The sequence below is a fragment of the Bos taurus genome, chromosome 2 (genome assembly GCF_002263795.3).
Source record: "Bos taurus isolate L1 Dominette 01449 registration number 42190680 breed Hereford chromosome 2, ARS-UCD2.0, whole genome shotgun sequence".
Taxonomy (NCBI): Eukaryota; Metazoa; Chordata; class Mammalia; order Artiodactyla; family Bovidae; genus Bos; species Bos taurus.
The window spans coordinates 118,130,535-118,158,490 of record NC_037329.1 but is presented as its reverse complement, the minus strand read 5'-3'; the positions used below and the strand labels follow the sequence as shown (position 1 = coordinate 118,158,490).

Genomic DNA, 27,956 nt, shown 5'->3' with positions numbered 1-27,956 from the left:
AACCATGGTCTGTTTCTTAGTTTCTAAAAACAAGTGCATTCACAAAAAAACTGCTCAACTCCTGAAACACAATGAGGCATGCTACTCAAAATGCTAATCTGGGTGTAGAACTAAAGACATAAAATGATTTCTCTGAGTCCAATTCAGTGGACACAGTAGTCAAAGTTTGTAAGTCAGATGGATAACTTTGATTTACTCATATTACTCTCAAAATCAAATCAAGGCATCAATTTTAGGTTGAGAGAACAGCAAATGCTCAACCCTAGCTCGTGGTCCATTAGGACTAGCGTTACTGATTCAAAACGGCTGAATTTTTATTTAAACTGACACTCTGCTGGTCACACCACAGTGACCACACCACAGTTGACAGCACATCCAGTGGTATAATCTGCTTTGCAACTCTCTATTCCAGAGCCCATAGATCAGGGGGTTAAAACACTGGGCAAAGGCAAAGACTCCAAAAAGCACCAGATTTAAAGCAAAGAAAAACACTCCACACATCTTTCCCAAACCAATGAATAACAGAGTTGGTATTACATGCAAGCCCAGCTGCACTAAATGAATAAGGACTGTTTTCCTTGCTTTGATATTTGACCTGTTAAAATGACCAGCCCGTTTCCCTTCTTTGTATATCAGGGAGTAACTTACAAGAATGATGGACAGAAGAAGGAAAAGGAAAACCATGCCAATGGCTCTGGCAAGAATGCCATTCAAGACCACTGGGCAAAGGGGTTCAGATTTTAAAAGAGCAATCTGAGTAGGGCCAGTGCCCTCTATGAGGAAGAGGCAAGCATTCTTCAGTATAATAATGAGCCAAGTCCCAGCCAGAATCTTATACTTGACAGAATCTACAAAGGACACAGAGGTCAGGGGCCAGCAGATCACCAGGTACGTGTGGGCAGCCATCAAGGCCAGAGTGAAGAGGATCCCTTCTCCAACACTCAGCTGTGCCCCAAATACCACCCAGCACACCAGGACGGGGCTGTTGGCCAGGAAGGCTCTCATCCCTTGGAAAACCACCCCCAGGCCACAGTAGGAGGAGATGCACAGCAGGTGGTGACAGAGGAGGATGTATCGAACCTCTTTCCTCAGTTTTGAATTCTGTAATACGATGGTGATAATGATGACCGTGATGAGCGTGGCGAAGGAGAAAGCCACCACGTACACGGAGGCCTTTACAGTTGCTTCCAGCCTCAGCCAATCTGACATGTTGCAGTGCTCAGAAGACACGTTCATGGTCTTCAGGGCAACCTGGCTCCTGCAGGAGAAAAGAATAAGAAAGAATGAATCTGTGTTAAAGTTTCTCACATGGTTTTCTGACTCTCTGACCTTGCATACAGTCCCAAGGAACAGGCTGCCCATTTTTCACTATAGGCGATGACAACTTTCAAGAGTATTGACATGGACCAAAGAAAGGAGAGAAGTCATCTGCTGTCTCACTTCCTCCAGACCTCCCTCTCCTCCATCAAAGTTGATTGGACCAGGAGTGAGGGAGTATCTGTCTCGGGGAAAGTTGTTCTGCAGACCCTGCTGAGTCTATCAGAGTCTGTCTCTTAAAAATCCAACCCAAGGATTCTCAGAGAACGTAGTCCGAGTGTGATGTCATGTAATTGACCTGTCACTCATGTTGGAGTGTAGACAAGAGGAAGAGAGAGACAGAGAGAGGTTGGAGAGGAGCAAAGTGGAACCACAAAAGCCCTTGCAAGACAGAAAGCAACCTGGGTTTCTGAGTCCACTAAGATGCCTTGCATTTTCTGCCTTGGGTTCTAAAAATATCACACCCCCCTGGATTATTTGAGCTATCTTAAATAGGTTTCTGTTCCTTTACTTTGGCTCCTAGAGAGTAAAATATATAAAATGGACCCTGACAAGGCACAGTAAATGCTAGAGGTTTCCTAAAGGGCAAGTCACAACAGAGATAATGGCAAGTCACAGCTAGGCGAGTTCCTGAGAACTGCCAATGCTGAAGCTCCTCATGAAATCCCTTACTGAAGGCATAAGTTTTTTCGTACATACTGTGTTGTCATCGTTTGTGGAAAATTTGCCCTGTTCTGATGGATTTTTGTGCCATTGTCACACTGTTGAACTCCAGGCTTTTATTCTCTGGATTCTCCAGTTCTTCAGAGAGGACTAGAAATTGTAATGGTCATTGTCAGGCTTTATTTTAGCTGTAGATTTTTCCATCAAAATCTTACCCTAGAACCTGTCAATTATAAACTGGAAAATGCACACCTGCCTGCATTAAATGCCTCCTCCTCAATCCCTCGCTCCCAGAGTATACAGAGCACCACCAGAGAAATGGATAGCCCCCATAGTGACTGTGTGAAGACCCCGGAGAGGGAACACTCTACCCCTAGCCTGGGGGAATCACATGAACTGAGCTCTAAGCCTAGATTTGCTGCCAGTGAGGAATATGACTTTGGATGCTGAACTCACGTTACTTCTCTGATCCTGGGTTCCTTAAATCACAGCCAGGCAGCATCACCAAGCTCTGCATCCTTTCTCTCTACAGACACAGAGTCAACCTCACGCACATCCTCAAGGGCCCTGGAGTATCTGGGCTTGTACCTTATTCTTGAGAACAAGACTGCCCCACCTCTACCCCTAGAACGTTTTCATCTTATTCCCCATCTCATTAACCTGAATAGAAACCCTGGCTCTCTAGGACAGGCCTGCCTTGCCTTGCCAGGCCCCCTCCCAAGACCTTAGACCCAACCTCTGATCCCTTTAGGCAGAGTGAAGGCTTGCTGAGAGGACTACGGACAGACTAAAGCCAGGACTAGATTTGAAGGGCCTTGATACCATTCTAAGAGTTCAGATTCATTTTGTAGGCAATAAGGAGGCTTGCGTGATTAAAATTAAGAGCAGCACTTTCTCCAAGTTGGAAGCTAATAAGATATGGCCACTTCTGCTTACAGAGAGGTATTTGATAGGAACTCTAAAGAGCCTCTTGATGAAAGTGAAAGAGGAGAGTGAAAAAGTTGGCTTAAAGCTCAACATTCAGAAAACGAAGATCATGGCATCTGGTCCCATCACTTCATGGAAAATAGATGGGGAAACAGTGGAAACAGTGGCTGACTTTATTTTGGGGGGCTCCAAAATCACTGCAGATGGTAACTTCAGCCATGAAATTAAAAGACGCTTACTCCTTGGAAAGAAAGTTATGACCAACCTAGACAGCATATTAAAAAGCAGAGACATTACTTTACCAACAAAGGTCCGTGTAGTCAAGGCTATGGTTTTCCCAGTAGTCATGTATGGATGTGAGAGTTGAACTATAAAGAAGGCTGAGCACAGAAGAATTGATGCTTTTGAACTGTGGTGTTGGAGAAGACTCTTGAGAGTCCCTTGGACTGCAAGGAGATCCAACCAGTCCATCCTAAAGGAGATCGGTCCTTGGGGGTTCATTGGAGGGACTGATGTTGAAGCTGAAACTCAAATACTTTGGCCACCTGATGCAAAGAAATGACTTATTTGAAAAGACCCTAATGCTAGGAAAGATTGAGGGCAGGAGAAGAAGGGGACGACAGAGGATGAGATGGCTGGATGGCATCACTGATTCAATAGACATGAGTTTGGGTAAACTCCAAGAATTGATGGACAGGGAGGCCTGGCGTGCTGCAGTTCATGGGGTCGCAAAGAGTCGGACCTGACTGAGTGACTGAAATGAACTGAACTGAACTGCTGAGCAGGGGGCTTCCCTGGTGGTTCAGACAGCAAAGAATCAGTCTGCAATGAATGAGACCTGGGTTCTATCCCTGGGTTAGGAAGATCCCCTGGAGAAGGAAATAGCAACCCACTCCAGTTCCTGCCTGGAGAATTCCCACGAACTTGGTAATCTACAGTCCATGGAGTTGCAAAGAGTTGGACATGACTGAGCAACTAACTCTCACTAACGCTCACTCACTCTGCAGAGCAGGCAGCTTGCAAGGCAGAAATGTGCTCAATGAAGACAGTACAACCATAGCAAAGAGCTTCAAATACTCTTTTAAACACATAAAATCTCCAGGAAAGCTGCAACTCTGCAAAATCAGCTAGGGCAATAATATTAGCTTTAATTTATTTATTAGACTTCAAGAAGATCAGCAATTTATTCAGGATCATGCAGCCAGAAAGAATCTCCCAGTCTCCAGATTCATATTTCCTTCTCGGAGGTATATTTGCATATCAAGAACCCACAGCTACCAAACCCATATAATCAGCCCTTATCTCTACATACAACCTCCACTTAATGACAGTTCTTAAAGTCTTTTCCTTCTGTAGTTTTAAAATGGGAATAACTGTTTCCTTCTAGCCCAAAATGCTACTTTGGCTTCAGTTTTGAAATAAGAGAGTTCAGCAAAGAATTATGTTATGTCCACAACGGTCCTGAAAAAAAAAATCAGAATCAGCTGTCACGCCTCCCTACCCAAATCCTGTAGGAAACAGATGTGTGCGAGGGCTGGAGTGGGTCCATACAGGCCCAGAGAAGCACCTGGGTCTTGTCCTAAAAGCCCTGCTTAGGACCAACCCCTGAGGGCAACATGCCACCCTCAGCAAGAGACTGAATCCACAAATGGATATAGCCAGATCATATATAAAAACACAGCTCTCACCTACCACCTGCAGCACCCTGCCCAACCCAGATCCTGCACCTGGGAATTTCTGAAGGAGGAAAAGTCTCCGCTCTCTGAGAGGGAGACAGGCTTTCCTTCCTGGGTGCCCACTGTCAGTCGGGCAGCGTCTGTCAAGACTAGGGCCAGTGTCAGACTTATTGCTGGGAGATAGGCCACAAGAAGAAGGCCTCATTTAGCTGAAAACAAACTTCAGAAAAGATCTCAGCAGCTAATGGCTGCTGACAGGCCAATGAGAAAAAGTGAATGCTTCCAGAATGGCCCCCAAAACCTTCCCAAATGATGAGACCTCCTTTCCCACAATAAACCTACAACCTTCTCTTTAAACATGTCTTCCCCTTTGCTCTAATTGCAGTCTTACTTCTTTGGTGCTTTAAAAACCACTTCAGTCTGTGAAGCTTGTGTGATCGCCTCTGTTTTTCTTCTCCAAGTGGGCAGGAAGGAAGGGAGGGAGCCTGTATTTACTGAACACCAGGCACTTGACATCAAGAATAAGCACTTAGTACTAGCTGTGAGTGTTCACCATCTGGTAATGGCTCCCAGAGGTGACATGGGGAACTGCGTGAAATCACAAAGCCATGAAGGTATATCTTGTGACTTCTAAAGACAGGAGAATCACATATTTTTCTAGTGAGTGCTTTCCCACGCAGTTAACTTTTGTTAACCTGCCCCCCCCCCAACTTTTTTTTTTTTTTATAAAAAAGGAAATCCTCTAGCTTCCTTCCCCAATTTTTTTCTGATTAAAACTTTGATCTACAGACATTCTTCTAAGCACCGCTAAGACTCCTTAATCTAGCGACTTTGTTTTAATAGAAACATGACTTTTCCTTAATGCTCAAAAACACTTCCTAAAAAATGACATGCACCACACACCTACTGACAATTAATCTTTGACAAAGGAGGCAAGAGAAAAGACAGTTTTGGGGGCAAGTGACTTTGGGAAAGCTGAACAGCTGCATGTAAATCAATGAAAGTAGAAAACTCCTTCACACCATACATAAGGTGGCTTGCAGACTTAAATATAAGTAATGACACCATAAAACCTCTAGAAGAGTCATAGCGATACTTTCTTAGGCTGCTCAAAAGAAATAAAAGCAAAAATAAATGAGGGAATTTCATGGGGGTCCAATGCTTAGGATTCCAAACTTCCACAGCAGAGGGCATGAGATGATCCCTGGTAAGGGAACTAAGATCCTACAAACTGCACTTCACAAGCCTACCCTCCAAATTTTTAAAAAAATAATAAACTAATGACACAATCAGACTTCTATGCATTTGCCAGCAGAGAAAACCGTAAATAAAATAAAAAGACAACCTATGAACTGGGAGAAAATATTTGCAAACCATGTGACAGATAAGGGCTTAATTTCCAAAATATACTAACAGATCATACAGCTCAGTATAAAATAAACAAACAAGCCAATCAAAAATGAGCAGAAGAACTAAACAGACATTTTTTTCAAAGACGCACAGATGGTCAACAGGTATGTGAAAAGATGCTCAGTATCACTAATTATTAAAGAAATGCAAATCAAAACCATAATTATTTGCCTCACACAGGTCAGAACAGCCATCATCCAAAAGTCTACACATAACAAATGCTGGAAAGGATGTGAAGAAAAGGGCTGCAAACTGGTGCAGGCACTATGGAGAACAGTATGGTGCTGGTTTAGTCGCTAAGTCGTGTCTGACTCTTGCGATCCCCTGGACTGTAGCCCGCCAGGCTCCTCTGTCCATGGGATTCTCCAGGCAAGAATACTGGAGTGGATTGCCATTTCCTTCTCCAGGGACTCTTCCCGACCCAGTAATCAAACCTGGGTCTCCTGAGTTGCAGGCGGATTCTTTACCAACTGAGCTATGAGGGAAGCCTGGAGAACACTATGCTGTTTCTGCTGCTGCTGCTAAGTCGATTCAGTCATGTCTGACTCTGTGCGACCCTATAGATGACAGCCCACCAGGGTCCTCTGTCCCTGGGATTCTCCAGGCAAGAATACCAGAATGGGTTGCCATTTCCTTCTCCAATGCATGCATGCATGCATGCTAAGTCACTTCAGTCGTGTCCGACTCTGTGCGACCCCATGGACAGCAGCCCATCAGGCTCCTCTGTCCACGGGTCTCTAGGCAAGAGTACTGGAGTGAGTTGCCATTTCCTTCTCCAGGGAGAACACTATGGAGGTCCCTTAAAAATCCAGAGTTGCCATATGATCCAGAAATCCCACTCCTGAACATATATCTGGAAAATACTTACTATAATTCAAAATAATATTAATCCATGCATCCAGTGTTCACTGAAGCACTATTTACAATAGCCTAGACATGGATGCAACCTAATGTCCAGTGACAGATGAATGGATAAAGAAGATGTGGTATATATCTACAAGGGAATATTACTCATCCATAAAAAAATAATGAAATACTGCCATTTACGGCAACATGGGTGGACCTAGAGATTATCATATTAAGTGAAGTGAGGCAGAGAAAAACAAATATCATGTGATACTCCTTCTACGTAGACTCTAAAAAGAAATGATATGAACAAACTTATTTATAAAACATAAACAGATTCACAGACACAGGAAACAAACTTGTGGTTACCCAAGGGGAGAGCATAGGAAGGAGATAAATTAGGAGTTTGGGATTAACAGATACACACTGCTATATATAAAATAGATAAGGCACAAGGACCTAGTGTATAGCACAGGGAACTATATTCAACCTCTTATAATAGACTATAATGGGAAAAAAACTTGAAAAGGTATACACACACAAACACATACACATAGACATACATGAATCACTTTGCTGGGCACCTGGAACTAACGCATCATTGTAAATCTACTGTACTTTAATAATAATAAAAAAAGTTTGCACTCACGTCTTTATTGAATACCTTGAGATTTTTGAAACACCAGGCAGCCCATTCACAAGGGCAGGTTGAAACAAATCTCCAGACCTGGAATATAAATAAATATTCAAGAAGTATTGGAAAGAAGGTTGCCATAAAAATGGTGATGAAGCTCTTTCATTTTATAACTTAGACATTGATAGATGTGTGTGATCCCACTTATTACAGTAATGATGATATCTGTTTGAAAAAAGAGGACACAAATTAATGACAGATCTCATTGTACTATGTACATCTGTGTACTAGGAAAACAGAAATAAAGCATGGGGGTCATTCCAGAATTTCAGAAAAAGATTATGCAATGCTAACTATAATGGTAGCATATGAAAATAGCATTTTCATAAATCATAGTAATGAATGTAATTATTGTATATTCATTACTTAAGTAATGAATGTATATGAAATTAAGGTACACTGGTTAAAATAAAACAGGCATTCAATTCTACTTGGATGGAGCTCTCTGCATTGACATGGGACTAGCCAAGGAACAAAACTGGTAAAGATGAACAGTTACTCAATCAGATCAGATCAGATCAGTTGCTCAGTCGTGTCCAACTCTTTGCGACCCCATGGATCACAGCACGCCAGGCCTCCCTGTCCATCACCAACTCCTGGAGTTCACTCAGACTCACGTCCATCAAGTCAGTGATGCCATCCAGCCATCTCATCCTCTGTTGTCTCCTTCTCCTCCTGCCCCCAATCCCTCCCAGCATCAAAGTCTTTTCCAATGAGTCAACTCTTCATATGAAGTGGCCAAAGTACTGGAGTTTCAGCTTCAGCATCATTCCTTCCAAAGAAATCCCAGGGCTGATCTCCTTCAGAATGGACTGGTTGGATCTCCTTGCAGTCCAAGGGACTCTCAAGAGTCTTCTCCAACACCATAGTTCAAAAGCATCAATTCTTCAGCACTCAGCCTTCTTCACAGTCCAACTCTCACATCCATACATGACCACAGGAAAAACCATAGCCTTGACTAGACGGACATTTGTTGGCAAAGTAATGTCTCTGCTTTTGAATATGCTATCTAGGTTGGTCATAACTTTCCTTCCAAGGAGTAAGCGTCTTTTAATTTCATGGCTGCAGTCACAATCTGCAGTGATTTTGGAGCCCAGAAAAATAAAGTCTGACACTGTTTCCACTGTTTCCCCATCTATTTCCCATGAAGTGGTAGGACCGGATGCCATGATCTTCGTTTTCTGAATGTTGAGCTTTAAGCCAACTTTTTCACTCTCCACTTTCACTTTCATCAAGAGGCTTTTGAGTTCCTCTTTACTTTCTGCCATAAGGGTGGTGTCATCTGCATATCTGAGGTTATTGATATTTCTCCCGGCAATCTTGATTCCAGTTTGTGCTTCTTCCAGCCCAGCGTTTCTCATGATGTACTCTGCATAGAAGTTAAATAAGCAGGGTGACAATATACAGCCTTGACATACTCCTTTTGCTATTTGGAACCAGTCTGTTGTTTCATGTCCTGTTCTAACTGTTGCTTCCTGACCTGCATACAACTTTCTCAAGAGGCAGATCAGGTGGTCTGGCATGCCCATCTCTTTCAGAATTTTCCACAGTTTGTTGTGATCCACATAGTCAAAGGCTTTGGCATAGTCAATAAAGCAGAAATAGATGTTTTTCTGGAACTCTCTTGCTTTTTCCATGATCCAGCGGATGTTGGCAATTTGATCTCTGGTTCCTCTGCCTTTTCTAAAACCAGCTTGAACAACTGGAAGTTCACGGTTCACATATTGCTGAAGCCTGGCTTGGAGAATTTTGAGAATTACTTTACTAGCGTGTGAGATGAGTGCAATTGTGTGGTAGTTTGAACATTCTTTGGCATTGCCTTTCTTTGGGATTGGAATGAAAACTGACCTTTTCCAGTCCTGTGGCCACTGCTGAGTTTTCCAAATTTGCTGGCATATTGAGTGCAGCACTTTCACAGCATCATCTTTCAGGATTTGGAATAGCTCAACTGGAATTCCATCACTCCACTAGCTTTGTTCGTAGTGATGCTTTCTAAGGCCCACTTGACTTCACATTCCAGGATGTCTGGCTCTAGGTCAGTGATCACACCATCGTGATTATCTGGCCCTTACAAATAGCTGTGAAAAGAAGAGAAGCGAAAAGCAAAGGAGAAAAGGAAGGATATAAACATCTGAATGCAGAGTTCCAAAGAATAGCAAGAAGAGATAAGAAAGCCTTCTTCAGCGATCAATGCAAAGAAATAGAGGAAAACAACAGAATGGGAAAGACTAGGGATCTCTTCGAGAAAATCAGATACCAAAGGAACATTTCATGCAAAGATGAGCTCGATAAAGGACAGAAATGGTATGGACCTAACAGAAGCAGAAGATAATAAGAAGAGATGGCAAGAATACACAGAAGAACTGTACAAAAAAAAAAAAAAAGTTACTCAATTGGTTGGTGAATTCCAGTTGCCTATGCGCATAGATCAAGAGCTGCAGATATTCAGAAACCAACACAGGCCACGGCTCTGGGATTAGGGGGTTTACACAATCCTGAATCTTCTGGCAGGTAGTAAATAATTGGCCTTTCTCCTTTCCTGCCTGTTTCTCCGGATGCCAAAGGTCAATACGATGTCAATAAACCACAAAAAGCAAGCAGCAATCTAAATACTGCTGAGAAAATGATTCTCAATACTACTTCTCAGCATCTGAAAGGATTTTTGTCCTTGGTCTATCAGTTTCTATTAATAACAAGAGTTCACCTTGCGGCATTTACTTTTGAAATATGCTAAAGCTATCTTTTTAATTTTTTAAACTAATTTATTTACTTTAATTGGAGGCTAATTACTTTACAATATTGTGGTGATTTTATTGTTACATTGTTGCAATTATTAAGCTAGTTGCAAGTTAACTTACCTGTATATGACTTTAACATTATTAAAGCTTATAAAATAACATACAACAGCCACAATGGTGAATTTTGTGTTTGCTAGCAGGCAGTCCTCCACTCCATAGTCCATGGTTTCCTTTCTTTGCACAGTTACGATAATTGCCCCATCCTAAGCAATAAACATACTCCTTGTGTCTCAGACGACCACGCCTGGCTTTAGCAGTGAGCTGGATGTTTTATCAGTACAATCTTGGCAAAGTTGCAATCAGCAGCTTTCATGAAATGCTTTGGTTTTCTCTCTCTGATTTGGCCTTGGGGATGATCGTAAACTTTCTGTCAGATTGGATTTCATTACCCCAAATTAAAGTACAATTGAATTTTAACTAGTCTTACTAAGTTTTTTTTGTATGGTGTGATGGGTTTTATGGAAAAAGAACTCCTTAGGCTTTGAAATCTACATATAATAAACAGTGCTGTGTTAAAATAGTTCTTATTTAAAAAAAAAAAATATTTAAGGCATGTGAGATCTTACTTCCCTGATCAGGGACTGAACCCGTGCCCCCTGCAGTGGAAGCTTGGAGCCTTAACTACTGGACCAGGAGGGAAGTCCCAGTATTCTTATCTTTACCAGATATCTTTGCACCATTCATATTATACATGTCACTCAAAATCAACTCTCTAGACCTGAAAAATGTATTAACTATAAGATTTTAAACAAATCTAATAATTGAAAGTGAAAATTCATGGAATGTCTTAACTGTTTCCCTGTTCTGAGAACTTGGAATCATTTATGAGAAAGGTGGGCAAAACATGGACAAGTTTCAAATATTTTACTTTGAAGAATATATATGAAACCACAAACCTTTAAAATAAAGACAGGTGAGTTCCTTTCTCTTTTTCCCAAAAGGAGGTTCTAGAGAAGGTATTCTTTCTTCTCTTGCATGAAAAATCAGGGTGGGAGATGTTGAGATGAATCCCCGGCAGTACAGACATGAGGCTAGCAGGGAAAACCTCCTAGAAAAAGTAAGGGCATCAAACCTTTAACAACCCTGTTTGAGGAAAACAGAAACTTGTAAAGAATCCTTCAATCTGTGCATGCATGCTAAGTCGCTTCAGTCATGTCCAACTCTTTGCAAGTCTATGGATCGTACCCTGCCAGGCTCCTCTGTCCATGGAATTCTCCAGGCAACGATATTGGAGTGTGTTGCCATGCCATGCTCTCCTTCAGGGGATCTTCCCAACCCAGGGATCAAACCTCCTGCATCTCCTGCATTGGCAGGTGGGTCTTTATCACTAGCGCCACCCGGGAAGCCCAAAGAAGGCCTCTAGGAAACTACAACTGCTCAAAAAAAAAAAAAAAAAAACAGGCTGGCACTGTGGACAGGAGGTGAGGGCAAACCTGATAAAGACAAACTTACAGATGATACAGAGGAAGAATCAGTCAGGAAAGTGCCTGGTTTAGGAAACACATGAAGGGCACAGTTAGCTAGATCTAGATACTGGCCAGCTTTAACTAAGAGGGTTTCCAAACCTTCAGGATGCAGACATGGAGAAGCTACCTCCTCAAGGAACAAGGAGCAGTCATCACAGGGATTCTCCATGTGCAACACACCTGGATGAATACAAGTGCAGGATGCAAGGCCTTCTGGCAGGTGAGATGAAAGTGTAAGTCACTCAGTTGTGTCCGACTCTTTGCAACCCCATAGATTCTATATGGGATTCTCCAGGCCAGAACACTGGAGTGGGAAGCCATTCCCTTCTCCAGGGGATCTTCCCAACCCAGGGATCAAACCCAGGTCTCCCACATTGCAGGTGGATTCTTTACCAGCTGAGCTACCAGGGAAGCCCTGGCAGGTGAGGCGGGGCGGCGGGGGTGGGGATGCCTTAAATAAGAATACAGTGGCTGAGATGAATACATACAACTGGTTCTTCCCAATAAATGCACAGCTGTGTCACTCTGGTCTAGTCAGCCTTGCACCAGCACTCAAAGAACCTTCCAAGATAACTCTAAATTTCCAACCTTCCCTTTCCCCACCTCCTCAACCACTTAAACTATCCATATCCATGGGCTCCAGGAACCTATCCATTGGGTCCTTGTGCACGTGTGCTGCTGTAGCAAACTCTGCCAGAACATCAGGCTCCATCACCATTTCCTGGTTATTGCCAGTTTTACCCTACTTGAGTATTTACCTTGTTTCAGACTGTCAGCCTGCCCCACTCACAAATGTGTGTCTGCCACTCTGTTTAGGTCTTGACTTTCTAGATTCTTGGTCTCAGAACAATGAATATTATTTCTGGACGAAGACTGATGCCCACATGTGACCACTTGCTTTTTTTAGAGTTACCAGTGATGCCATATAAATCCCCACCTGGTCCCCAGGGAAATGTGACCTGGTCAGAAGGCAAATGTACCTACCGGAGGAAGTGCAGTCTCCAGATCAGAGGATCATAGGTGATAATAGAGATGAGCCAAAATGACTTACAAATAGATGAGAAAAGAAGAGAAGCTAAAGGCAAAGGAGAAAAGCAAAGATATACCCATTTGAATGCAGAGTTCCAAAGAATAGCAAGGAGATATAAGAAAGCCTTCCTCAGGGATCAATGCAAAGAAATAGAGGAAACCAATAGAATGGGAAAGACTAGAGATTTCTTCAAGAAAATTAGAGATACCAAGGGAAAATTTCATGCAAAGATGGGCTCAATAAAGGACAGAAATGGTAGGGACCTAACAGAAGTAGAAGATATTAAGAAGAGGTGGCAAGAATACACAGAACAACTTTACAAAAAAGATCTTCATGACCCAGATAATAACGATGGTGTGATCACTCACCTAGAACGAGACATTCTGGAATGCTAAGTCAAGTGGACCTTAGGAAGCATCACTACAAACAAAGCTAGTGGAGGTGATGGAATTCCAGTTGAGCTATTTCAAATCCTAAAAGATGATGCTGTGAAAGTGCTGTACTCAATATGCCAGCAAATTTGGAAAACTCAGCAGTGGCCACAGGACTGGAAAAGGTCAGTTTTCATTCCAATCCCAAAGAAAGGCAATGTCAAAGAATGTTCAAACTACCACACAATTGCACTCATCTCACATGCTAGCAAAGTAATGCTCAAAATTCTCCAAGCCAGGCTTCAACAGTATGTGAACTGTGAACTTCCATATGTTCAAGCTGGATTTAGAAAAGGCATGGGAACCAGAGATCAAATAGCCAACACCCATTGGATCATCAAAAAAGTGAGAGGGTTCCGGAAAAACATCTATTTCTGCTTTATTGACTATGCCAAAGCCTTTGACTGTGTGGATCACAACAAACTGAAAACTCTAAGAGACAGAGATGGCTTGCTGATAAGATTAAGGTGTCTCTTTGCATAACATTAGGAGGTGACTAATTTGATCCTGGCAACGTAAACCATGGAAACCATTCAGCGTATTTGTGGGTTCAGCAGAGGATATTGTAATAACAGCTGAAAACAGATAACGTAAACCATGGAAACCCTTCAGTGTATTACAGTATCCTCAGCAGAGCTGTAATAACAGCTGAAAATAAAAGGATTCCTGGGGCTTCCCTGGTGATCTAGTAGCTAAGACTCTGGGCTCCCAATGCAGGGTGACCAGGTTTGATTCCCAGTTGAGGAACTAGATTCCATACACCACAACTAAGAGTTGCATGCCACAGCTAAGACCTGGAATAACCAAATGAATAAAAATAAATATTTTTGAAAAAGAAGAAGAAGAAGGATATTTGTTCCCTGGGAAGCAGAAAAAAGCAAAGGCCAACACCAAAGAAGCAAAGGGGCCTTGATTACTGTAATATCCTGATCCACTCAACAAGTACGTCCCACAAGCTGAGATATTCACAAGGCTGCCACAGTATTATCACTGTATTCAATGAATGTCTACCATGTGCCAGAGTACTATGTAAAATGTTTATACTTAGCTACCTGGAAAAATAAGACAAAATTGCAGGGCAATTAGGCCTTTGAGCCACAACTTCTGAGACTTACTCTAGGGCCTGTGAGCCTCAACTACTGAAGCCCATGTGCCTAGAGCCTATGCTCTGCAAAAAAAGAAGCCACTGCAATGAGAAGTCTGTGTACCACAAGGAAAAGTAGCCCCTGCTCAGCACAACTAGAGAAAGCCCGAGTGCAGCCATAAAGACCCATTGCAACTAAAAATAGTAAATAAGTAACTAAAATTAATTTTAAAATAAAACAACATCCCACTTAAGAAAAAAGAAAAATAAGACAGAATCCCTATGTTTGTGAAGCTCACAGTCTTTTAAGGAAAACAGATATGTAAGCAAATAGTTTTAATACTATGAGTTAAGAGGTTTAATTCAAAGTGTCATGGAAATCCAGAGGAGGGAGTCTAATCTTCCCAGAAGCATCAGGGAAAATTCTCATAGGCAGCGCCCCTAGAAATTAATAAGGATTCATCCATTCAACTAGCTGGACTTCCATTCATTCATCATGGATGTGTGGAGCACTTCTGATCTTTCTACTGAACAAGACAAGGTTCCTCCCTGAGTGGTACTTATTTAATCCATTCCTGTGGGAGGGAGTGGATGACATTACCAGGAGAAACACAGAATGTTCCCTTCAGACCACCCAATATCCACCCTCTGGCCTCATTTCCTCTCCCACATATATTTTCTGACTGAGACCAGAGTGCCTTGACCTCTCAAACGGGAGCATTTTAATCCTTTTGGTAAGTACAGCTCTCACCATGACACAGAATTGCCAGTTCGTTTCTTCCCATCTCAGTGAGAATAATTCTGGAAGTGCAGGATCAGATAAAATCAAGTTTCTGAAAATGCAGAGCTGAGAATCAATTTCAAGCAGAAATAGAAGTGAGTCATGGGACACCCAGGCTGCCATGAGCTTTCCTTACCTTCTTTCACCAGTGGAAGTCTTTTCTGCCAGTGGAACAAGTTCTCTTTTCTAGGATAAAGTACATGGAAGAGCAGCAGGAGTTTCTTCATGAATTGTAGGAAGAACTCCCGATACCCAGCATCTAACAGAAGTGAAGCCAGACATTTACTCCACTTTGATTTCTCCCTACACCCTGAGTCTTCAGACCTGGGGCCCCTTCTGTGGTGTCTACAGCCAGTATCGCACTGTGATTCAGGGTGCCGAGAATGCTGGGGACTCTCTAGGGTGGCCACTTCCTGAAGGAACACTCAGCACCCTCTGTGCAAGAAGGAAGTGGGGGAACAGGGCCAGCTCCTCCCCTTATGTGCACAGAGGCTCCTCTACAAAGAGACACACGTGCTCTGCACCCCATATGGTATTGGGACCCCCCTTCATAGTGCCTAAAGGTGACAAGTGAAAATGTCTCTAGAGAAAGCTAAAATATTTCTTACCCTAACATTAGGGAAAAATTCTAACCACTGGAACCAGTGGTTTCAAACCAGACTAACCTTCAAAGATCTCAGATTACGCCTTTCGAAATGACCACAATTTCATAACAGAGGCAAGAGAAAGACAGTTAGAAACTTCTGCAAAGCACAGTTGGTACCACTGTGAAAACTCATAGTTCCTGTTTGCCAACACGTCTGCTTTAAATCTCTCAAGCAATTAATTGCATTGCAAGTGTTATGTGTCAACTTTTCCTTATGTTTAGAGTTTTCATTTTTAAAATTTATTCAAATCATGCATGCATGCAGTCAAAACTGAAAAATGCAGACAGACCTAAAAAGCAAGATTTTTAATTCCTTATATTCCTGCCACTTGAAGATAACCTCTGTTGGCACTTCAGTGTATAGACATTTTTCTGTGTTTAGGTGGATCTTGGTGTAAGCCTCTCAACACACATTCCATGCCGCACCATTGTGGAACATTCACACAGTTTTGTTGGGATTTGCCCACTCTCAGCCCCCACGTAGATCCTAATTTGACTAAACGAAAGTACGATCACCTCATGCTCTTGCCACAGTGTTTTAAGGACCAGCATCTAACCCAGACCTAAGTCATCAATACAAAGCTCTTCCCTGACCACAAGGAAAGTCACGTGATCAAGATGATCCAATTAGAGGGAAGCCTAGGACTCTTGCTAAAGGGTGGGGCAGAGGTAGGGGAGACACTCACTCACTCCTCTGGGTTTGGACTCAGAGACCTGGGAGCTATTGGCAGCTCTCTTGCCTCCACCAGACAAACCAGCTCTCAGGGGAAGTAGATGCTTCAGAGGTTAAAAAAGAGAGAGAAAAAGAAATTAGGTTTTCAAAGAGCTTTCAGAGCTGCTAAGTTAAGATAACACCCAAATCTGTCTTACTTCTGGAGTCACTAGGCAGATGAACCAATAAATTTGCTTGTTGAAATCAGTTTAAATTGAATTTTCTGTGACTTGTAACTGAGTGTATCCATCTCGATATTTTTATAAAAGCGAGGCCATATTGAACATACTGCTTATAACTTCCTATTTAAAAATATGTCATAATCATCATTCATTTTCAAGATAAATATGCTTTTACAAAATTATTAATTGCTTCAGAGTAAACTGTTGTATGGGCAAATATTAAATTAAATATCTAATCCCTTATTGTGAGGTATTTATGTCATTTCTAGGTTTTTCCATGTTATATAAACAATTCTGTGTTGAGTCTCCTAAATATTAGAAAACACAGTTATTTCCCCAGGACACGTTTCTAATGTAGGATTTCTGAATCTGTCCTTTTTGACAGATTTTTGATTCATATTGCCAGATGGCTCTCCCAAAAGGTTATTTTATTTATATTTCAACCAACAGAGCATGAGAATGCCAAAAAAGCTCCCTCGCTTCTCCCAGCCCAGAACACTCAACATACATAAAGTTTCAACACAAAGACTCTGTGTGATAAATAGTAATCCATTGCTGTTTTAATTTGCATTTTTAAAAACCATATACAGAGCTTGGAGGATTTTTCCCATATATTTATTTGCTTACAGTATTTCTCCTTTTCTGAGTTGTCACTGATATCCTTTGCCCATTTCAACTAGAGCATTTCTTTAGTTCTTCCATATGTGTAGGAGCTATTAATATACTGAGATTACTAAGCATTGACCTATTATATATGTTGCAAATAGTTTTCACGGCACACCACGTGCCTTTTCACTCGCATATGGTATTTTTGATGGTTCTGAAGTTTTGAATTTTCGATTATCAATCCTTCCCTTTGCTGTTTCTGCCCTTTCTGTGTCATTCTTTAATCAGAGAACTTGCAGTCCTCCAGCCTCAGCCTCTGCTCATAAAAATGATCTGGCATGATCACGCTGATGCTCAGGGTGCCCGAGATTCTGTCCCGTTGGGAGGCAGTCGGGAAGCTGTCTGCATCCCTCCATCCCTGACTGCTTCTTCCTGCCTCCCTCGAAGACGTGGTTTGTGATTAAAGTATGGCCGACAGCGTGAGAGCTGATGAGATGCGTGCAGCTTCAAGGTTGTTCTCTTTAGAAAGGGAAATGTGTTCTCCTTAGATTTTTGCTTCTTGCTTAGGTTGGAGTGAATTACTGACAGTAATCCTACAAATGAGTACAATACCTAGGAAGTTCAGAACTACAAGCCAGGAGGCTCCAGGGTCCCCGACACTGGGGAATGTCTGTATCTCCTAGACTATTAACACTTAAAACTGGACTGTTTTGTAAATGAGAAATGAACTTTTGTTAGGTGTGAGCCACTGTATTGGGTCTTTATTAGTCAAACCCATATTCTAAATTAAATGGTAATGCGTGACCCCATTTTACACACATACATACACAGACTCAATGCACATGAATTTGAGTTAACTCCAGGAGATGGTGAAGGACAAGGAAGCCTGCAGTGCTGCAGTACATGGGGTCACAGACTCGACACAACCGAGCAACTCAACAACAATACACAATCACTCACACCAGCATAAGAGAAGATAAAGAAAATGACATATCAAACTGTTAACAGTAGTTCAGGGAATGAGACTGTTGGAATTTGCCGGTGGAGGGGGGATTATGAATTTTTAATCCAGGTTGTTTTGACTCAATAACTTACATTACCCAAGGTGGTTAAACACTTTCTTTTAACAGCTCCTTTTCATGTAAAGTCACAGCCCTAGACAGAATGGGTGGAAGAAAAGTGTAACTGAGGAAAGGGTACAAGAATATGACAGGTGGAATAGTCTAATTCTAACAGAATTGGTTGAGTCTGGAACTATATCTTTAATAATGAATGGAGAAGGCAATGGCACCCCACTCCAGTACTCTTGCCTGGAAAATCCCATGGACGGAGGAGCCTGGTAGGCTGCGGTCCATGGGGTTGTTAAGAGTCGGACACGACTGAGCGACTTCACTTTCAGTTTTCACTTTCATGCGTTGGAGAAGGAAATGGCAACCCACTCCAGTATTCTTGCCTGGAGAATCCCAGGGACGGGGGAGCCTGGTGGGCTGCCGTCTATGGGGTTGCACAGAGTTGGACATGACTGAAGCGACTTAGCAGTAGCAGCAGTGTATTTTATAACTACTATGGACCAATATTCAATGATATCATCATGTTTCTTTTTAGATTTCCATTTTTATCTTTTTTAAAGGTTACCAGGACTTTCTACTGGATTCTAAGATATAACATATAATATGTATCTCAGCAGGGCTTCTCTGGTGACTCAGATGGTAAAGAATCTGCCTTCAGTGTAGGAGATCTGGGTTCAATCCCTGAGGTGGGAAGATCCCCTGAAGGAGGAAATGGCAACCCATTCCAGTATTTTTGCCTGGGAAATCCCATGGACAGAGGAGCCTGGCAACTTACAGTCCATGCGGTCACAAGCAGTCAGACATGACTGTGTGACTAACACTTTCACTTTCACACATGTATCTCAATGCATAATGTTCTCCTTGTAAAAGGAAAAACATTCCAAATCCTTTCAATATACATGTGACAAAAGTTCTTGTATTTTAAAAAAATTCCTTGTAAATTTTATTCATTCACCTGCACCTATAAATATTTAAATAAGCTATGTTTTTAAAATACGTATATTTGTCAATCTCTCACCCAAAGAACAGGGAAGCCTGGCGTGCTGCAATTCACGGGGTCGAAAAGAGTCTGACACGACTGAGCGACTGAACGGAACTGAACTGAACTGAACACCCATAGAAAAAAATCCAGAAGGATACACAGCAAATTGATAATAATGGTTATTCTCCAGTAAGGGTATCAGGTTATCTTTGGGAGAAGGGAGAGCTAGAGGAAACTGACTTTTTTTTACTGAAGAGTAGTTGATTTACAATATTGTCTTAGTTTCTGGTATACAGCAAAGTGATTCAGTTTTGTATATATATTCTTTTTCAGATTCTTTCCTATTATAGGCTATTACAAGATATTGAATAAAGTTCCCTGTGCTACATTGTAGGATCATTGTTATCTATTTTACATATAGTAGTGCATTTCTGTCAACTCCAAACTTCTAATATATCCCTCCTCTTGCCCCTTCAGTAGCCATACATTTGTTTCCTGTGTCTATCAGCCTGTTTTGAAAATAAGTTCATTTGTATCATCGTATAATTTTTTTTAGGTTCTACACATAGTAACCTCATATGATATTTGTCTCTGTCTGACTTACTTATGATAATCTCTAAGTTCATCCATGTTGCTGCAAATAGCATCATTTCACCCTTTTTACAGATGAGTAATATTCCATTGTGTACATACACCATATCTTCTTTACCCATTTATCTGTCTGTGGACACTTATGGCGCTTCCATGTCTTGGCTATTGTAAATGGGGCTGCTATGAACATTGGGATGCATGTATCTTTTAGAATTAAAGTATTCATTTTTTCTAGATTTATACCCAGGGGTGGAATTTCTGGATTCTATAGTAGTTCTATTTTTAGTTTTTTTTAAGGAATTTCCATACTGTTTTCCACAGGGGTTGCACAAATATACATTTCCACCAACATCTGACTTTTTGTTGGTTTATATTGCTTATATTGTTTGTACTTTTATAATGAGGCTGAATTCATATTTTGAGTGCATAATGGAAAACAGTACAAAAGTTTTAAACAAAGATTAAGAAAAATAAACCAACAAATTCTTTAAATGAAGAATCTATAGCTTATAGATTTTCCAGGACTGTGTTTTAGCGGTTTGATAAGATATTAGATGATTTCCACTGCATATAACAGAAAACTCCAATGCAAACAGACTTGACTGTCCTCAAGATCTTTTTCTCACCTAACAAGGAAGCATCCTTGTTGGCTTCAAGGTTGGTTGGAGCCTGGCTCAGCGTGGTTGTCAGGATCCAGGGTCTTTCTGTCTTTGCTTCGTCATCTTCTTCGTGTTGGCAGTTTGGCCTCATTCTGGTTCCCCTCATAAGATGACCGCAGCGATTCCTGGCATCATATCTAGACATCACAACATCCGGAGAAAGAAAGGGGCCTCTCTTCCTGTGTCTTCTTAGGACAGAGATACTGTTCCCAGAACTCTCAGACCCAATTTCCCTCCAGCCTCACGGCCAGAATGGAGTCACAAACCCTTTCCTGAACCCATCTTTGCAAGAAGAGGGGAATTACCCTTTGACTGATCATCAATCATGAGAGATAAACATACCAGAACTGAAACTAGCAATGAGCCTTCCAAAGACATCTGTTCATTCCTGCAAGTCACGTGGCGTGGCCAAGCGAAAATAAAAAACGAACTATCTGTTCATGGGTATGTTCATAGATCAGAAAAGTTAATATTGTTAATTTCTCCCCAAATTTATCTATGTGGTCAATGCAATTCTGAACAAAACTTAGCAGGCTTTTTAAAAACAGAAATTCTAAAATTCTTTTTATTTTTACTTTAAATTTTTAAAAATTCTTTTTAAAAACAGGAAGTTGATTCTAAAATTTATGTGGAAAATCCAAGGACCTAGAGTACACAAAACAACTTTGGAAAAGCAAAACAAAGTTGAAGAAATAACACTACTGAATTTTTTTTAACATCATGTTATTTATACTGACTTCAGTTAGGTTGTTAGGATTTTTGTTCTAAGATTTTTTAGATGTGGATCATTTTTAGTCTTTATTGCTTGTTTTATGTTTTGGTTTTTTGGTCTCAAGGCCTGTGGGGTCTTAGTTCCCCGAACCAGGGATTGAAACTACATCCCCTGCATTCGAAGGCAAATTCCTAACCACTGGACCACCAGGGAAGTCCCAACACTGTTGAATTTTAAGACTTACTATAGGAGCTACAATAATTAAGATAATGTGAGATGAGTGTGCCAGTAGACCTAGACATCAGTGGAACAGAGTAGAGTCCAGAAAAAGACTCATACATATGTGGCCATTGATTATTGACACAGATGTCAACATAAATCAAAAGTAAATGGAAAGTATCTTCAATAGTGCTGCAGTATTTATTTATTCATTTATAAAAATAATGAACTTTGACTTGTACCCAGAATCATAAACAAAATTCAACTTGAATGGATCATAAACCTGAATATAAAACCAACAACATTACAACTTACAGGGGGAAAAAAAGGAGAAAAATCCTTGCCACCTTAGGTCAGGCAATTATTGCTTATATAGAACATGAGATGCTCAAACCATAAAATAAAAATTGCATAATTTTTTCCAGTATCTAAAACTTCTGCTCTCTGAACTCTTACAACTTAACAATAAAAAGACAAGTGTTTTTTGTTTTTTTTTTTAAGGGCACAGTACACCACCCTGATGGCAGAAAGCAAAGAGGAACTGAAGAGCCTCTTGATGAAAGTAAAAGAGGAGAGTGAAAAGCTGGCTTAAAACTCAAGATTCAAAATACTAAGATCATGGCATTGGGCCATCTCTTCATGACAAGTAGATGGGAAACAAGTTCTAACTGTTCCTTCTTGACCTGCATACAGATTTCTTGGGAGGCAGGTAAGGTGGTCTAATATTCCCAACTCTTGAATAATTTTCCAGAGTTTGCTGTGATCCACACAGTCAAAGGCTTTGGCGTAGTCAGTAAAACAGAAGTAGATGTTTTCCTGGAACTATCTTGCTTTTTCCATGATCCAAAAGATGTTGGCAATTTGATCTCTGGTTCCTCTGCCTTTTGTAAATCCAGTTTGAACATCTGGAAGTTCAAGGTTCACATACTGTTGGAGCCTCGCTTGGAGAATTTTCAGCATTACTTTGCTAGTGTGTCAGATGAGTGCAATTGTGTAGTAGTTGAACATTCTTTGACGTTGCCTTCCTTTGAGATTGGAATGAAAACTGACCTTTCCAGTCCTGTGGCCACTACTGAGTTTTCCAAATTTGCTGGCATATTGAGTGCAGCACTTTCATAGCATCATCTTTTAGGATTTGAAATAGCTCAACAGGAATTCCATCACCTCCACTAGCTTTGTTCGTAGTGATGCTTCCTAAGACTCACTTGACTTCGCATTCCATGTTGTCTGGCTCTAGCTGAGTGATCACACCACTGTGGTTATCTGGGTCATTAAGATCTTTTTTGTATAGTTCTTCTGTGTATTCTTGCCACCTGTTCTTAATATCTTCTGCTTCTGTTTCATTCACTTCAGAATGAAAACCATAATCAAAGAAAACTAACCAAACTGATCACATGAATCACAGCCTTGTCTAACTCAATGAAACTATGAGCCATGCCATGTAGGCCACCCAAGATGGACATATCATGGTGGAGTGTTCTGATAAAACATGGTCCACTGGAGAAGGGAATGGCAAACCACTTCAGTATTCTTACCTTAAGAACCCCATGAACAATATGAAAAGGCAAAAATATATGACGCTGAAACATGAACTCCTTAAGTCGGTAGGTGCCCAATATGATACTGGAGAAGAGTGGAGAAATGACTCCAGAAAGAATGAAGAGATGGAGCCAAAACAAAACAATGCCCAGTTGTGGATGTGACTAGTGATTAGAAGTAAAGTTTGATGCTGTAAAGAACAATATTGCATAGGAACCTGGCATTTTAGGCCCATGAATCAAGGTAAATTGGAAGTGGTCAAACAGGAGATGGCAAGAGTGAACATCAACATTTTAGGAATCAGTGAAGTAAAATAGACCAGAAAGGGAGAATTAATTCAGATGACCATTGTATCTACTACTGTGGGCAAGAATCCCTTAGAAGAAATAGAGTAGCCATCGTAGTCAACAAAAGAATCCATAACGCAGTACTTGGGTGCAATCTCAAAAATGACAGAATGATCTCTGTTTGTTTCCAAGGCAAACAATTCAATATCACAGTAATCCAAGTCTATGCCCCAACCACTAATGCCAAAGAAGTTGAATGGTTCTGTGATGATCTACAAGACCTTCTAGAACTAACACACAAAAAAGATGTTCTTTTCATCATAGGGGACTGGAATGCAAAAGTAGGAAGTCAAGCCTGTTATTTATACCTGAAATGACAGGCAAATTTGGCCTTGGAGTGCAAAATGAAGCATGGCAAAGGCTACAGAGTTTTGCCAAGAGAATGCACTGGTCATAGCAAGCACCCTCTTCCAACAACACAAGAGATGACTCTACACATGGACAGCACCAGATGGTTAATATTGAAACCAGATTGATTATATTCTTTGTGGCCGAAGATGGAGAAGCTCTATACGGTCAGCAAAAACAAGACTGGGAGCTGACTGTGGCTCAGATCATGATCTCCTTATTGTCAAATTCAGACTGAAATTGAAGGAAGTAGGGAAAACCACTAGAACATTCAGGTATGACCTAAATCAAATCCCTTGCAATTATACAGTGGAAGTGACAAATAGATTCAAGGGATTAGATTTGATAGAGTACCTGAAGAACTTTAGATGGAGGTTTGTGACATTGTACAGGAGGTGGTGATCAAGACCATCTCTAAGAAAAAGAAATGCAAAAAGGCAAAATGGTTGTCTGAGGAGTCCTTACAAATAGCTGTGAAAAGAAGAGAAGCAAAAGGCAAAGGAGAAAAGCAAATATATACCCATCTGAATGCAGAGTTTCAAAGAATAGCAAGGAGAGATAAAGCCTTCCTCAACGATCAGTGCAAAGAAATAGAAGAAAACAATAGAATGGGAAAGACTTGAGATCTCTTCAAGGAAATTAGAGATACCAAGGGAACATTTCATGCAAAGATGGGCACCATAAAGGACAGAATTACCATATGATCCAGCAATTTCATTCCAAGGTATATACCCAGAAAGCATATGTCCCCCCACATAAACTTGTGCACCAATGTTCATAGCAACTTTATGTATAATAGCCAAAAAGGGAAACAACTCAAGTGTCCATCAACTGATAAACAAATGAAGTAGGTTATAACTCTACAGTGAAATGCTATTCAGCTTGTAAAAGGAATGATGCATGCTACAACATGTGTGAATCTTGAACACATTATGCGAAGTAATAGAAGCCAGAAAACAAAGGCCACATATTGTGATTCCATTTATATAAAATATCCCAAATAAGCAAATCTAAAGAGATAAAGTAGATTAGCAGTTGCCAGGATCCAGGTGGAGGAGGGGACAAGGAGTGACCGCCAGTGGGTCTGAGGTTTCTTTTTGGATTAAAATGTCCTGTAGATAGTGATGGTGGTTGTAAGATTTTGTGTATATACTAAAAACAACTGAATTGTATACTTTAAAACAGAATTTTAGCTCCATTTTTAAAAAAGAAACAGATTAAAGAGAAAAAAAAAACACTTCTAAGAACAGCTGAGTCCCTTTGCTGTCCACCTAAAACTATCCAAGCGATGTTGTTAGTTGGCTAAGCTCTGATACAAAATTAAAAGTTTTAGAGAAAAACAAAACCAAAAAACTTCAGCTCTTTGAAAGACATTAAGAAAATGGTAGGACAGAGACTGAGAGAAAATATTTTCAAAGCATGCATCTGATAAAAGAAAGGTAACCAGAATATAAAAGATCTATCACAATTCAGAATTTAATAAGAAAACAATTCCATTTTAAAAATTCATTTGAATACTTTACAGAAAAGAGGAAAGGCCAATGAGGATATGAGAAGATGCTCAACACCAGTAGTCATGAAGAAAACGTAAGTTAAACTACAGTGAGACCTATTACACACCTGTTAGAATATCTAAAATTACAGAGGGGAGACTGACAGTACCAAGCACTATCAAATACGTGAAGCCACTGAAACTCTCATCCTCTGCTGGTGACCATGTGATATAGTACAATCAGCTTGTGAAACAGCTTGGTAGTTTCTTTAAAAGTTTATACAGTTACGGACTTCCCTGGTGGTGCAGTGGATAAGAACCTGCCTGCCAACGCAGGGGACACGGGTTCGATCGCTGGTCTGGGAAGATTCCGCATGCCATGGGGCAAATAAGCCCATGCACCAGAGCCACAGAGCCAATGCTCTAGAGCCTACCAGCCACAGCTGCGGAGCTCAGGAGCCACAGTTACTGAAGCCTGTGTGCCTAGAGCCTGTGCTCTGCAACAAGAGAGGCCACCGCAACAAGAAACCTGAGTACCACAATGAAGAGTAGCCCCTGCTCGCCACTAGAGAAAGTCCTTCCAAAGCAAGGAAGACCAAGTACAGCCATAAATAAATTAATTATTATTTTTTTTACAAAATTCATACAGCTACCATATGATCCAGCCATTTTACTCTAGATGGTAATCCAAGAAAAATGAAAACACGTGTTTACACAAAAAACTATACACAAATGTTCATAGCCGAATTTGCCTAATAGATAAAAGTGGAAACAATACAAATGTCCGTTGATTGGTGAATGGATGAACAAATCTTGGTACAGAGTATAAGTCAGCATAAGAAGAAATAGTTAAGCTATATACATACCTACGCACACAATGTGAGTAAATCTCAGAAGCATTATGTCAAGTGAAAGAAACAAGACACAAAAAGCTACCAAATGCTTAATTCCATTTTTATGATATTCTGCAAAACAATACCATATGGAGATACTCCAAGACTGTAGAGACAGAAATCAGATTAGCAGTAGCCAAGAATTAGAAAAGAAAAAGGGGTAAAGAAAAAGATGCCTACAAAGGGGCAGAAGGAAAGTTTTTTATTCGGATAAAACTGTACTATTGTTTCATTGTTCTGGTGATTATACAACTGTCAACATTTGTTAAAATTCAGAGAACTGTATGTTTTAAAGGGTGACTTTTTTACTGAATGTAAATTATACTTCAATAAATCCATTTTTTAAAAAAACTAACCATATTATCTTAATCTACCTCCTCTCTCTAAAAAAAAACTAATGCAACTTATTATTATTTTTAATGTGAGGAGATTACCATAAAGAAAGAATGCCAGGTAGCTTTATTTCCTCAAAAACTTACAGTCTTCATTTTCTTTTTTTGTTAATTTTATTGGAAATCAACCCTGAGTATTCATTGGAAGAATTGTTGCTATAGCTGAAGTTCCAATACTTTAGCTACCTGATGCAAAGAATCAACTCATTGGAAAAGATCCTGATGCTGGTAAAGACTGAGGGCAGGAGGAGAAGGGGCCAACAAAGGATGAGATAGGTTAGATAGCATCACCAACTCAATGGACGTGAATTTGAGCAAACTCTGGGAGACAGTGGAAGACAGAATAGCCTTGCAATCTGCAGTCCATGCGGTCCAAAGAGTCAAATATGACTTAGTGACTAAACAACAGTTGGAGTATAGTTGTTTAGTCATGTGTATACAGCCATACGTATACATATATTTCTTCTTTTCTTGGATTTCCTTCCCATTTAGGTCACCACAGAGCACTGAGTAGAGTTCCCTGTGCTATACAGTAAATTCTCATTAGTTATCTATTTTATACGTATTAGTGTATATATATGTCAATCCCAATCTCCCAATTCATCCCCCCTTGGTGTCCACACATTTATTCTCTTCATCTGTGTCTCTATTTTGGCTTTGCAAATAGGCTCATCTGTACCCTTTTTTTTTAGATTTCACATATACAGATTAATATATCTGTTTTTTCTCTTTCTGACTTAAATCATTGTGTCTCTAGATCCATCCACATCTCTGCAAATGAACAAGATGAAAAGACAACCCTCAAAATGAGAGAAAATATTTCCAAATGAAGCAACAGACAAGGGCTTAATTTTCAAAACATACAAACGACACCTGCAGCTCAATATAAAAAAAAAACAACTACCCAATCAAAAAATGAGTGGAAGATCTAAATAGACATTTCTCGAAAGAAGACGTACAGATGGCCAAGAGGCACATGAAAAGATGTTCAACATCACTAATTATTAGAGAAATGCAAATCAAAACTACAGTGAGGTATCGTCTCACACCAGTGTGTTCATCATAAAAAAATCTACAAAAAATAAATCCTGGAGAGGGTGTGGAGAAAAGGAAACCCTTTTCAGTTTCTGTGTGTTAGTCACTCAGTCGTGTCTGACTGTTTGCATGGGCTGTAGCCCACCAGGCTCCTCTGTCCATGCAATTCTCCAGGCAAGAATACTGGAGTAGGTTGCCATTTCCTGCTCCAGATCTTCAGTTTCTAAGACACAGTTAAGCACCTATGAACATTCACACAACACCAACATTGTAGACATTTTTAGCAACAGACTACTTACTTTTTTTGAGAAAGAAATTAGCTTTGCTAGGACTGTCTCTCTCTCTTCCTCCAACCTGGACACACTTGTTTTAAGGCTGGCAGCCTGGCTGCTAGTTGAGAGGATGTTT

The 27,956-nt window shown here is 40.6% G+C and overlaps 1 protein-coding gene across 4 annotated transcripts; it reads right to left on the bottom strand.

Annotated features, from left to right (window-relative positions):
* Positions 1 to 289: 289 nt before the first annotated feature.
* On the bottom strand, positions 290 to 27,952 carry GPR148 (G protein-coupled receptor 148). 4 transcript variants are annotated; one of them, XM_059879275.1, is made up of 4 exons: positions 27,848 to 27,952; positions 11,228 to 11,379; positions 7,489 to 7,566; positions 290 to 1,258 (listed from the first exon to the last, which is right to left on the bottom strand). In XM_059879275.1, exon 4 carries the CDS (start codon positions 1,234 to 1,236, stop codon positions 319 to 321), a length of 918 nt encoding a protein of 305 aa, XP_059735258.1. In that variant the 5' UTR covers positions 1,237 to 1,258; positions 7,489 to 7,566; positions 11,228 to 11,379; positions 27,848 to 27,952; the 3' UTR covers positions 290 to 318. The 4 variants fall into 4 exon arrangements, with proteins under 4 accessions (XP_059735258.1, XP_005203081.1, XP_005203079.1 ...); XM_005203024.5 differs by lacking the exon at positions 27,848 to 27,952 and adding an exon at positions 15,260 to 15,624 and having other exon boundaries at positions 7,504 to 7,566; XM_005203022.5 differs by lacking the exon at positions 27,848 to 27,952 and adding an exon at positions 15,260 to 15,621.
* Between the last annotated feature and the right edge of the window lie 4 nt (positions 27,953 to 27,956).